The sequence below is a fragment of the Alligator mississippiensis genome, chromosome 4 (genome assembly GCF_030867095.1).
Source record: "Alligator mississippiensis isolate rAllMis1 chromosome 4, rAllMis1, whole genome shotgun sequence".
In the NCBI taxonomy this organism is placed as follows: domain Eukaryota; kingdom Metazoa; phylum Chordata; order Crocodylia; family Alligatoridae; genus Alligator; species Alligator mississippiensis.
In genome coordinates this window covers 226,782,963-226,796,706 of record NC_081827.1, presented here as the reverse complement: position 1 = coordinate 226,796,706, position 13,744 = coordinate 226,782,963, and the positions used below count along the sequence as shown (strand labels likewise).

Sequence of the window (13,744 nt, the reverse complement as noted above, 5' to 3'; positions counted from 1 at the left end):
GGAATGAGCTTTTACTGATTTACAAATGAGCACAAAAAGGAACAAATAACAAGGAATACAATCCATTGTGCTGAATATACAAAGTAATTTCCCTAAACTGATCCTACAAGAGAGATTAACTGTATGAGTCTTCTGGCTTTTTGCTATAAAATTGCTTTTACCATTGGTCCTATTCCATCTCTTCAAACAAGAAGCTTTTTTAGTTACCTTGGGCTTACAGCATGCTACCTGCTTTAAAAACCCCACTGCTGTCATGTGATGGCTGACACACTCCAACCTTTTTCATGACACAGTTTCCCCCACTCATGTGCCATACACAATAGCAGGGGAAGCCGAGCACGCCTTCCAAGGATGGAAACAACCCTGTTAACAGCAAGTAATGAGGGACCCCTTCTTAAAGAAGGTATAAGCTGGCAGGCTATCTACTTCACATTCTCTCCTTCTTTCATCCTCCTGAATTTTCTGTAAACTTTCTGAAGAACCTGACATATTCTCCTGAACATTACTCTTTGGGTATTGTCTTTCCCAGACTGGATCTTTAAAGTATTTTTAACTACTGAGAAAGTTTGAGTTGATACTTCTGAGGTGTCTGCCTCAGGCACTCTCTTTGCACACTGTTTAAATTTTCTCTGTTCCTGATAGTTATTCCAGTACCAAAATGCAATTAATTTTATTTAAAGAATGTTTTACCTATAAGAGTCTTGAACTTGAGAAAAAGTATCTCATACTATCAGAAAAAATTAGCTTAGTGAATGGCAACTTCATCATGAAAGAAAAAAGCACTAAAATGTGGATTCTATAGATTTCAATTATTCTGATGGTCTGGTAAAGCAATAGACATGGCTGTGTCTGGTTAACCAATACCCAAGAAACTCTCATATTGGTTTGGAATATTTTTGTAGTCAGTGGATCATATTCTCCTCTCCTTTACATTAATGTGTTGCTAGGCAGCAAATAGTCATTCAGAATTTATACCAGAGAGCAGAATATGACCTCAAAAACGTTTCCTGTTTCCACTTAATTTTGTATAGCTGCAATGTTTTGAGATCTCATGCTGCCAAGTCAGCTATTCAGCACATATTGGGTTATTATAAAACTTTGCTAATAAAGATTTTCATTTAATTTTTTTCTTCAACTTTTGAGTGGCATTCAGCAGTAGGTGTTGAGTAACTCTTAGAGAAAGAAAATAACCTAATTTGTTGCACTCATATGGCCTGCAACCATGCCATGTTGTGTTGTGATCTCTTTAGATCTCACAAGATGAGCAGGGTCAATATTTCCATAAGAGACCTTCTAGGAAAACTTTGGTATTGCAAAAAGTACGCTGGTGATTCAGTAGGTGGCAGTGTTCCCTCCAAGTCAGCACTGATTCAGCACCACGGCATGGGGTCAAAAAGGGTCTCTGTTATTGGAGGAACATTCAACTACAATAATTGAAACATAGGATCCTGACCAAATACCATTATTCAAAACATGGTGGAACTTCTTTCTTTTTACCTTATTCAAATACCAGTTTGGGCAATGACATTCTGCCTATCTACCTTTCCCCTGCAATTTCAGTTAGATACAATATTGAGGCAATTTTTTTTCTCTGTTAAACCTGAACAATCCTACTGAATCTACAGCCCTGCTAGATACTCTTAAAACCTTTGTTCTACTTCACCCCAGGGGTGGTTTCATTTCAGTGGTATATATCACTGGTGAATCAGTGTTCAACATGCAGCAAGATCACCTGGATAAAAAGGCCACTACATAGGGTCATAATCATTGCAGGGGAAGGGGGGAAAAAGCATGGAAAGGACTGTGTTTCTCACCTCCCATCAAACCTGTGCTTCAGGAAGTCAAAGAGGGCTTTCTGCATCATGTCTGTCACCTTTGCAGAGGTAAGGAAGATTGAACAGAGAGGATTGACAGGGAGAGAAAGAAGTCAAAAGTAAGAAAAGAGGTAGAAGACAAGGACATTTCTAATAATCAGTGTCCTTTACCTAGACAGTAATTGTTTAACTGTAGTGTTATCATCAAGATCTCATTTAAACATGTGGCATCCGCATTTCATTTCTGTTGATGCAATAAATACTTTATTTACAAGTCTTCTGATTCACACCCAGAATGCTCAAATGGGGGATGTGAGAGATACCACTCGTTTTTGCTGTTGCTCTTGCATTTGGATGTTATAACACTATATAACTTTTCCAACAACATTCAATTCTCACCAGGTTCCAGCACAGAGCCCTATAAGACTAGTCACGTAGAAAATCTTTTTGTCATTGCTAGGACTGATTTTATAAATATTTTCTGACAACAAATTACTCATTTTAAACAGAAGAATCCTTTTCTTTTTCATTATTTAGCAAGCGTTCTAAGCATGACAGGAACAATGCAAGCAGTGAGGTCCGTTAGCAGAAAACAAATAATCATCCTGTTACCTGCTCAGGGGCAAGAGCCTGTAAGATTCGCATCCCCTGAGACTCTCCTCTATTTCACTGCTGCCTCTTTGACACCTTTAGTATAATTCAGATTGCCACTTGTTCTCTACCACTCTGAACTGGCTAGTTAGGGCCTATATTTCTGGCTGCTTATTTCTCACTTTTTTAGTTTCAAATGCTTTTTGTAGACTTTAACCAGAAAAAATGTGAAAAGAACTTTCCCACATATATTACACAGAGATATAATTGTTTCTATACTATCTATACACAAAGATAGATAGATTATTCAATTATATATTATAGATATATACTATATATATATATATATATAAACTGAATAATTTATAACTGAAATAAATATCCATATTTCATAACTAACTGATGCATGTAAAAATGGTTGGGTTTAATCTGTAGCACAGTCTGCTCTTAACAAGCAATGAAAACCCTCCAGATTCAAAAGCCCCATGGCAAAATTCACTTGTGGTATAGCACCAAAATCAATTCAGTTATGCAAAAGATGAATTGTTATGCCTTGAAGGTAATGTTACATTACATGTAATTAAAAGGCAGCCAGGAGAAAATTAGATACAGTAGAGCCTCTCCAATTCTCAGTTTGTTATTCTGCAAATCCAGTAAGTCTCACCTCCAAAAAGTCTTATTTAAGAGCAGAGCTCTGTATTAAGATTAGTATTGTGCCCTAACCATACTATTGTTATGAAATATACTACAATGCATTTACCAGTATACCATAAAGTATTACAATCTTAATTAATCTAAACAAAGCACATCTTTGATTTTAACTTCATATAGACTCTAATTAAGCAAGGCTCTTAGGAGATTTATAAATATAAGTGCATACTAAAATTCCTTGCTGAACAGAGATGAATTTAAGCCTGTGCTTCAAGTTAGCAATGTATTGTGTACTACATACAGCTCCATGGCACAAAGGAATGCATGATGCTACTATGAGCTACAGTTTTGTTTAATCTGACCCTGTCTTGTTAACTTTGAAAAACTTTTAAGAAAGAATGTCCTGGTTATCTGTGTATATTAGGGAGACTCTACTGTACGTATCATACTCAGTAAAGGGTGATGGTTTAGGTGGGCTAAGATTCTCTTTATACTTATGTTTTTATTTGATAATTTTTTGAAAACCAAGCCTAAGTGATAATGATGGTTCTAAAAAGTCAGCTTCTAGAGTGGCCACACTAGAGTACTCCAGCTTGGCCAGTCTCTACTATCCAACATTTCCTAATGTGCCTAATCTTCTTAATGGCTAAATCTGGGATAATGAAGATAGAAAGTTCCTTTGTAACTGTGGGTAGTTCAGTCTTGCCTACACACAAAACTTGTGCCAATTTAAATAAGGTCTTGTCTACATGAGAAAACAGCACTATCTTAAATTAAACTGTCATTTAAATATTATTTAGATAAACTAAAGCAAAAAGCTGTGTACATATTTGTTTAGATTCAGATTAGGGCTGTCGAACGATTAAAATAATTGATTGCGATTAATTGTAAGATTAAAAAAATAGTAATTAATCGCAATTTTAATTATGCAGTTAAACAATAATCAAATTTCAATTAATTATAAAGATTTTTGGATGTACACACACAAACCCTAGACAGTCCCCAAGACCTGGCCCTCCAACCCCCGCCATCCCCCATACACTTACCTGCATCCAGCTGCTGAGTTTGCTCCCAGGACACGTGTGTGTGTGTGTGTGTGTGTGTGTGTGTGTGTGTGTGTGTGTGTGTGTGTGTGTGTGTGTGTGTGTGTGTGTGTGTGTGTGTGTGTGTGTGTGTGTGTGTGTGTGTGTCGGCAGCAGCAAAGGGGGAGGGGCTGCTTTTCCCCCAGCACACAGGCAGGCACAGAGCAGTGAGGGGAGAGGGGCTGCTCCTCCCCCAGCACCAGCAGTGATTAACACGCGTTAAAAAAATTAACGCAAAAACACATTAACGCATTAATCACGCACTTTACCTGCAATTAACTGACAGCCCTAATTCAGATCAATTCTTAACAGATTTAAATAAACTCAAACAAGCCTGGCTCAATTGTGAGTGCTCATGCTGTCTTTTGAACTATAATAACTACTTCAATGAGGGCAACTTCCTCATGTCAATAAGCCCCAAAGTCTTTTTTGATTCCAGTTATGATTACAAATAACTCAGCTGAAGTCAATGGAGTCCTATCATTTTTAAAGCAGTAAAACTGCAAGGAGAATCAAGCTCCACTCTCATCTAAAGTAACTTATTCCAATTTAGTTCAAATTGATGTGGAATTGGTTTAAGCTAAACCGAAAGAAGCCTGGTTTAAACCATAATAGAATTATCCACATAGCCTTCCACACTGGTTTAAACTGGTTCTGGACTTTGCCAGTTTAAATTAAACTAGTGCAACTTCTGCATGGAGACAAGGCCTTAGATCCTACATAGAGAGCACTACTTAGTAGTTAAACTAAGATCATCTCATAATCAAAAAGTGGAGGAACACAAAGCAGACTAGCCAAAAGTGTGCTAGGAAATGATAATTAACTTCAACTAACTGGAATACATACCTCGTACCCTTTCAGTGATGGGCCCACTAAGACAACAGGCCTCATGGAGGGCACAACATCATAAGGAGGAACATGTTCTGTCTGGAAAAAAAACATATGCAATCAATTCATAATCTAAAACAGATGCTGCATGCAAATCCTAGGAAATATGTAGTAGATTAAAAGCTACTTACCACTTTTTGTTTCTGTTTTGCTAAAAGACCAAAACAAAAACTTGGTTAAAAAGTGTTTAACCCAATAATCACAAGATTTTCACACAAAGATCACTCTGCCAATGCACTCAAGTTACATCACTAGGACTTCTTTCTGATCAACATTATTCTAACTGGTCACTCTTTTCTGATTCTCCAGTTCTCTTATTCTTTAACTGTCACTTACAAGTTTAGGAACAGAGACTTTCTCTCTTCCTCCAATTATTTTATGGAGGGTTTGAAATGCAAGGACTCCTCTGTGGAATATTTTAATAAATTAGCAAAAAGAGGAGAAAAGAACATCACATTCTTCTTTTGTAATTTTAGAATAGGTTTCAGAAATAGCTTCTGTAAACAAAATCCAAACTCACCTGTAGAAGTGGGTGTAGCCCGAAATGTGCCAGACACCATTTCTCCAAGACTTGAAGAAGAATTTCCACCAGATTTCCTATGGCATTACAAAGAGTCTCATTAACACAAACCATTGTGAGAATGAAACTCACTTAGCCCTGCTCTAGGGCTGTGCAAAATGCCTGTGTTTCATTTGAGTTTCATATTTGGCATTTTGGAGAGAGAGTGTTTTGTTTCGCTGTTTCGTAGGGCTGTCTGAAACAGCTTTGTTTCATTTCATTTAGGATTTGGCGTTACGGAGGGCCAGTGATTCATTTTGGTGTTTTGAATCATTGTCCCGTTTTGTTTCAGCCAAAACTGTTTTGGAGCTGTTTTGGAATTTCGACGGTGTTTCGGCCATGGGCTATAATGGAGAATCACAAAACTGCCTATAACTTTGTCATTTCTTGCCTGATTTGGATGAAACTTGCAAGGATGTTAGCCCCTTCCAAGGCCGTAAAGCCTGCCAAGTTTCAAGGAGTTAGGTGTAGGGGTTTCTGGGAATGTGCACCTCAAAACCCGTAACATGTGAGACTGTGTGTAAGGCGCAGCAGGGTGAAAACTGCAGGGATAGTAGCCCCCGTTCTCACCCTTACAACTCCACTGAAACCAGTAAGCCTCAGGCCTCTCAAAGATCTTACAGGTCTGGGCTTTCCCCAGACACAGACACAGCTAGGACTGTGTGGTGACTGGAGATTATCAGGTGCCTTCTGCTCCTACCCTCCTTTCCCCAGGGAGGTTTGCGGTCTTGGCATTTCCTGTGTCTGCCATGCCACCAGCAGTCCCACCCAGGCCTCCTGACCCTGGCAGGGTGCAGTTTTAGGTTATGCCCAAGACGATGTGGGGCCTCCTCCTCCCCACATAGCCCCAGCCCTTATACCTCCAAGTTCTCCCTAGCATGGGAGTTCAGCAGGGAGATGTTCTTCCCCTGCTGGCTGGGGAGAAATTAAACTGCTGCCTCAAGCTCTGAAAGTGGGACAGTAAATAGCTGCCCTCATTAGCACCTGTCCTGCCACATACATATAGCTACATATAGCCCCTTGTGCAGGCATGAGGAAGGCCTGCAAGTTTCAGACAGAGTGGTGCTGGGGTTTCTGTAAAATTGCACCTCAAACTGCTGAAAGCAAAACTTGTGTCATGTGTGTGTTAAGGGGTATAGGTTGTAGCCATGTTGGTCAAAGGACATAGCCCAGGCAAGTTTCTTAGGGTCAATCTGATGTCTTTTATTAAACCAACTAAATAGTTGGCGAAATTCTTCTTTGTAAGCTTTCGGGTTTAAAAATCCTTTGTCAGGTGAGGAAGCATCTAGTTGTGGGGTGTATGTGTGCTCTTCCTGGATAGACTCAATATAGACGTTGGATTTATAACACACTACAACCTGCTGGACATCTGATTCCCCAGGTAGCAGGTAGCTCTCCATTTTTACCTGCTGCATCCCCCTTCCCCCTCGCCCCTCCCCCAGCCTGTCTCTCACCCCCTGATGCTTCCATTTCCATTTTCACTGACTAGTTTTCTTGCCTGCAATGCATGCCAGGCCAGCCTCTGGCTTCTTTACTATTCCTTCCATCCAGGAGGAGCACACACATACCAACTAGATCGGGGTGGGCAATTATGTCAGGTGGAGGGCCACTTACCCAGTTTTGGCAGGCTGTCGAGGGCCGCACGGGTAGCCCCATTGCTTGACAAGTGGCCCGCCCCTTGGCAGGTGCCCCGCCCCCTGGTCACCATCTTGGGACCAATGTCCCAATGTCTTGGGACCAATGTCCCAGGGCCAGCACTGGTGGGGTCCAAAGCAGGGCACAGGCTGGCAGGGGTCTGTGGAGCCGGGCTGGACTGTACCAGCAGGGAGAGGGGGGAACTGTGCCTGCTCCGGACACCCCTGCGCAGGCTGCAACCAGCTGCAGCACAGGGTGCCAGCCATGGGGTGGGTGAGGGGCTGATTTCCTCCACAGCAAGGAGCCCGGGGAAAAGCTGAGCACGGGGGAAAAGCAGCCCCTCCCCCGCCCTGTGGCCAGTGCCCTGTGCTGCAGCCGCTCGCAGCCCATGTGGGGCTGTCTGGAGCAGGCACAGGCAGCCCCATGTGGGCTGCAAGCAGCTGCACTGCGGGGTGCCAACTATGGGGCAGGCAAGGGACCACTTTCCCCCACCCGCGCTCAGCTTTTCCCCAGGCCACTTTTCCCTGGGCTCCTTCCCTGCCCAGGGTTCTCCCCTTCCCCCTTCCCTGCAGCTCAGGCACAGGGCAGCCATGTAGTCCCAAGTCAGAAGACCCGGCTGGGGCTTCTAGCTGGGGGGTGGGACTGGGTGGGCCCTGCTGTTGTGGGAGCCCGCCAGGCTTCCCCTGGGTCTTACTGCCCTTGGTTCCTGTCATTTTTGACAGGAACCATGGGTAGACGAATATTAATTTTCTAAATTTTTCAGGGGCCCTGCAGGCCAGATAGAATGGCCTCACAGGCCGCATCCAGCCTGCAGGCTGTATTTTGTCCAGCCCTGAACTAGATGCTTCCTCAGCCTGACAAAGGTTTTTAAACCCAACAGCCCATGCCTTGCAGATGGCATCCCAGGCAGCTAAGCTAAGCTCACCTGGAGCCTCACAACTCCATGGCAATCAGCAAGCCTCAGGCCTCTCAAACATCTTACAGGTCAGGGCTTTCTCTAGCCAGGACTCTGTGCTTGTGTGTGGTGTTTGGAGGTTATGGCACCTCCTACCCGCCTTTCATCAGGGAGATCTTCGGTCCTGGCATTTCTGGGGGCTGCTGCACCGCTGGCAGTCCCACCAGACCTCCTGACCCTGGCAGGGTGCAGTTTTAGGTCATGCCCAGGACCTGGGGCTCCTTTTTCCCCATAGCCCCAGCCCATACCTCCAACTTTGCCCTGGCATGGGAGCTCAGCAGGGCCATGGTCTTCCCCTGCTGGCAGGTGATGCAGTGAGTGCCGCCTCCAGCTCTGAGAGCAGGGCATTAAATGGTTAAAAGAAAAAAAAAAGGAAATAGGTGTGGATGGAGTGAGGAGGGTGGCACTCACTCCACCTGCAGGTGGAGCTCGGGGAATCCCAGCAGTAGGAGGTTCACCTTGAGGAACACCAGCTGCTTCACCAAACCGGGATCCATGCAGGTATGGTGGGGTGTCACAACATCCCCGGGGATGCTGAACACTGGTCAGTGGACAGGACAGGTGTTCCCGGGCAACCGTGCCCAGATCCTGCCACATCTGGCTGTGGGTTGCCCAATAGGCCAAGGGGTCACAGTCCAGTGGCTCCATGTCCTTGCCAAGAGGCCTTGGCGCTACTTGCCCGATGCTGGGGTCTGGTGCATCTGGACCCTACCATTGAAGCCATGCCCTTGGCCCATATTGGCAGCACCTGTCATGAAGGAGACTGGCTGCTGCTCAGAGTGCTGGCACAGGAAAGTAGATGTCCCTCTTCCACGTCCCCCTGCATGTGCCCTTCTGCCTACTGGACTCTGTTCACCAGCACATTCGTCCAGTGATTGCTGGAGCACACACTCCCCTTCACCCTCAGGTCACACATGGCAACCAGCACATGGACAATACCGTCCAGCCATTTCTTGATGCCCTCCTTCAGCTGCTTCGCCAGTGCCTGCACCTCTGGTGACAGCGGCTTGCCCCAGCCAGGAACATCGATCCCCTGGAAATTCTCCATTTGGTTCTCAAGTCCCCTCACTATGGGGATCACCTGGCTAAGGAGGGCATCGCCAGTGCTGACGGTCTCAGTGGTCTCAAGGAATGGCTTCAAGATATGGGAGATGGTATCCCACTCAGCTCTATAAAAAAGGCCACTGATCCCAACCTCCCTGAGCAAGGCCATCTCATGGGTGGCCTTCTGTTGCTCCACCAGCCTTTCCACCAGCATGAGGTATGTGGAGTTCCACCGAGTCTCCACATCCTGCATGATTTTGTGCTGCGGAATGCTCAGCTCTGCCTGCCTGTCCCTTAGTATCTTGCCCCCCTTGACGCTGTGGTGGAAGTAACCCGCCACCTTCCCACACTTCAAAATGAGCTGGTCAGTTGTGACAATGCTGTCACCGGCAGCCATGTCCCCCTCCAAGGCATCCCTGACTATGAGGTGGAACTTGTGTGCCACATAGCAGATGCCAACAAAGTTACCATCGCAGACCACCTTGACCATGTTGGCCCTGTGTCAGTGACCATGAATCCACGGGTGAGCTCGCCCTACTCAACAAGCGACCCCTGCACCATGTGGTTCATGGCCCCCATGATCTCCGTTTGCCGTGTGGAACTCATCCATCACCTCCGCTTGAAGGAGAGCCCACCAACGGCCTGACTGATGGCACCAGTGCCCTGTGAAGGAGAGTAGGCACGATCTCCACCCCGACTGCTCCAGATGTCCAAGGTGAAGTTCAAGGCCATCTGTGAACCTGCCTTGCACAGTTCCTTCCTCAAGTACCCCCTGCATGCCTCATACAGGGAAGGCACCACCATCCTGCTGAAGGTGGTGCATGCAGGCACTTGGTAGGATGGGGCCATGAGCGCCATGAGCTGCCTGAACCCTGGCTCCTGAACTAGGGAGAAAGGCTGGCCATCCAGAGCAAACATCTCCCCAATGCTCTGGGTGATCTTGCTCACCTTTGCAACACGCCCCCCTGTGTGTCCACCTTTCCCTGCTGTTCCAGGGTGGCCTGCCTCTGCTTCTTGGGGACGGGGGCTTTGGAGCGAAAGGGGGACATCTTTTTGGGCACACTCCCACTGGTGCCAGGCTGAGGAGGACCAAGGGCAAGGGGGTGGTGCCTGCAGAGATGTATCAGCATTCCTGTGGTGCTGTAGTGTTTCTCTTCCTTTCCCAGCTGGTCTTACATCAGCAGTGCAGGTAGATAGCATACCTGGGATCATCTGCCACCTCAAAATGGTCCCACACCACATTACCCCCTCACTTCTGGGGTGCGGGTGCAGATCCTGCCTGATCCCCCTCCTCAGCAGACAGAGGCACAACAACAAGAGGAGTGGATTCAGCTGAGCCACTTGCCTTCTTAACTTCTACCTCAACCTCCTCCAAACTGCCTTCCGGGGAAGAAGATCTGGCTCTAAGAGAACTTGGAGGGGAGTGGAGCACAAATTCAGATTCCTCCTCGGTCCCCAGAATTTCTTTTGCTAGGGTGTTCGGGTCCCCTGCTTCCAGATCCAGCTCCTCCTCTGGCACTGGAAGGCTCAGGCTGGGAACTGAAATGGGGGTGGAGGAGACTGTCATCATGCTGGTGCTACTTGCCATGCTGGTGGTGCTGGGAGTTATTATTATGGCTGGTGTTATTGGAGGGGTGCAGATGTAGGCACTGGTCCCACTGCCTTGTTGCCACTAGCACCAGAAGCCTCATGTCGGTGAGTGCTAGGGAAGAGGCTGAGTCTAAGTTTGGGGGGTGGGGGGAACTTACAGCTCTCCCTTCCCAGCCAGAAGACCTGGCACCTGCCTTTCCAGCACACTTCATATTTCGTGTGCTGGAAAAGAATGTGCGTCTGTGAGTGTGTGTGTAATAAATGGATGTGTATTGAGTGCTTTCCAGGCAAAAGCACTACTTCCTTTTTGTTTGGGGGAGAAAAAAAGAACAAATAAGATTTTTGGGGAAGGATAGACAAGTGTAAATAGGAAAGGATTAATAGCGATGGCTACAACTTGGTAGTAAGGCACTATCAAGCTGCAAGCCAAGCTTCCAGATGCTGCTCTCCGCTGCTGCTCCAGACACTCACAGATGCAGCTACAAAATGGCATACAGCATTTTACAAGCAGCCTTATTATGGTGCTTCTCTGTCCCTTGCCCAGAGCACTGGGATTGGAAGAGACCTCAGGGACAGATCGTTGTCACTGGCCAGCTACAGATGTCAATATCAGAGCAGTCCTCCTCCTCCTCTCCCCTCACCCCCTTAGTTTCTCTCCCTGCAAGCCCACCTCCAAAACAGCTCTGAAATGTTTCAGAAACATCCAAATTGTTTCGGAAAATTTCCAAAACATTTCTGATGGCCCATTTCGTTTCAGAGCTGTTTCGGAGCCTTGAGTTTCATTTCAGATTTGATGTTTCACCATCCATCCAAATCCAAAAAGAAACGAAATGGCCGCTGAAATTTTGCACAGCCCTATCAGCACTTAAACCTACTGTACAACCACGAAGTAACCAGGAGGCTCTGCTCCTCCTTTGTCCTATGGAAAAGCTCTCTGTTTCAAATACACTGGAACATACCTGTGAGCTACGATTTAAGGCAGACCCAGAGGCCTGAAATGACTGCATATAAATGACAAGGGGATGTCTATCCTAGTCCAGATTCCAGGGTGCTGCACTGCCACTCTCTACCCTCCCAAAAGTTTGGAATGAGCGTGAATTCTAAATTGTAGGCCCTGCTTAATTCACCACGTAATCAGTCTTTGCTCACACTAGCGTGAATGCCATCATGATGCAAATGGATTCATCCACACAGAATTCCACTGACTTCAGAGAGTCTCCACCCCAGCAAAAGCATTCATACAGGTGGATCCCTTTGCAAGGTTGGGGTCTTACAGTATAAGCTATTGGTTTTAAAATGTTTTAGGATTTGAATTTTTTTCCACTTCAGTGGGCCAAACAATTGTTGGTATGAATATAAATTCATAGCTTTTTGCCCTTCTATTATGCTGTATGGCAAACAAAACAGGAACTGCATTTTTCTTTGGAAGAACCCACCAAACACATTTTGTGCTACCAAGTAGCCAAAGCTCTGGAGTCCTTCTGTACAAAGAACTTCTGATCACAAAAGACAAAAATTGAATTCTACTGAATCTCTAAACGAAGTTACCTAGAAGTACAGCAGACTGAATTCTTAGGGTCACACAGGATTCTAATGATCAGCATGAAATAACCCGTTGTTATGTGTTGAAAGGCAGTCAAAAGTTAATTCTCTCTTTTTAATTCATTAATGGTTTTCAAATTATTTCAGAAAGATTCATGGCTGCTATTACAAACTATTACAAACATTTATTTTTCCTCTTTTCCTTCATGATTTTTATTTCATTTTCCCTGGGTGCAACTACATGAGACACTGACTGTGAGGTACCTGAATAATACTGTGCAGTAGGGCATCACAGCCCTAGCAATGCTAATACGCTACTGCACAGTATTATTAGGTTACTGCACAGTAGTGTCACTTAAAAAGCATTTTCTGGCGCTACTGCAAGTGACACTACTGTGCAGTAACTCTAGTTACTGTACATTTATTTAGTACTTGATTATACTACAAGACAGCATTACAAGGCCAGAGTTGAGATTAGCATTAGTAGTTTTTGGCCCCCAGGCCACTGTTCAAGTCCATAGTAACCAAGTGATCCACAGCACCCATATGTAGGAGTTGAGAGACACTGAGAAGACAGGCTGAAGGATGAAAAGAAGGAAGTAGCCTGCTGGGGTGCAGAGGCTGCAAAGTCAGTCTAAGAGATCATCTCTGAAAGAAAAGGTTGCACTGACACAGGTGCTGTAATACTTGTCTCTGTGCTGTTCCCACCACACACATTTAGTAGTTAGTCAGAACTAAAAATGTTAAGAGTATGAGGGGGTAGAGCAAAATCTTCAGGTCTTTGAGTGAACTCACTCAGTTGATCTAAGCCTGCATGGACTCAGACTTCTAAATCCCTGGCACGCTCCAACTGTTAGTCCCTCCACTATGTAACTTGTTTTTCAATGCCTACAACTGGATCTTTCTTGCCCTTTGTGTTAACGACCGCAAGAGATCTAGGATTCTTATTATCTTCTTTGAACCTGCTTATACTAACCCCTTTCCATTCTGGAATCCAAAAGCAAATCCAACATTTAGACAGGTGAAGACTGAGCGATGCATAAAAAACATATCTATAAAACTACACAAAAATTACCCAGCTAAGGGCATTCTTACCCTCCATGGAAACGTCCTCTCTTCTGTTCCTGCTGAATTCGGATGTTCTCCAGTCTAAGTGGACTTGGAATAAAACCGATCTCACAGCCCTCTTTAACCAGCCTTCCTATCCACCAGTCATTATTATATTTCTGTAACACACACAGATTATCAACTTAACTCACACATTCAACAAGTCTTAAGTATTCTGAACATTTTACCATCCCCACCCTTTAACCCCACACTGTGCTTTGAAAGGCAGTGCTCACACTCATCATTGGACAAATTGTGCATCTTACATGAGTAAATCAGAAAAGCC

The 13,744-nt window shown here is 45.0% G+C and overlaps 1 protein-coding gene across 3 annotated transcripts in view; it reads right to left on the bottom strand.

Annotated features, from left to right (window-relative positions):
• Positions 1–13,744, bottom strand: part of CACNB4 (calcium voltage-gated channel auxiliary subunit beta 4) — a 272,823-nt gene that overhangs the window by 49,375 nt on the left and 209,704 nt on the right. For all 3 annotated transcript variants that reach the window (XR_009462116.1, XM_019480423.2, XM_006266159.3), the window contains 5 exons: positions 13,447–13,577; positions 5,547–5,623; positions 5,158–5,177; positions 4,985–5,065; positions 1,815–1,873 (listed from right to left, as the gene is read on the bottom strand). Coding sequence is in view for 2 of the 3 variants with exons in the window: in XM_019480423.2 (XP_019335968.1) it covers positions 1,815–1,873; positions 4,985–5,065; positions 5,158–5,177; positions 5,547–5,623; positions 13,447–13,577 (368 nt within the window). In the remaining variant the exon portion in view is untranslated. The remainder of the gene's footprint in view (positions 1–1,814; positions 1,874–4,984; positions 5,066–5,157; positions 5,178–5,546; positions 5,624–13,446; positions 13,578–13,744) is intronic.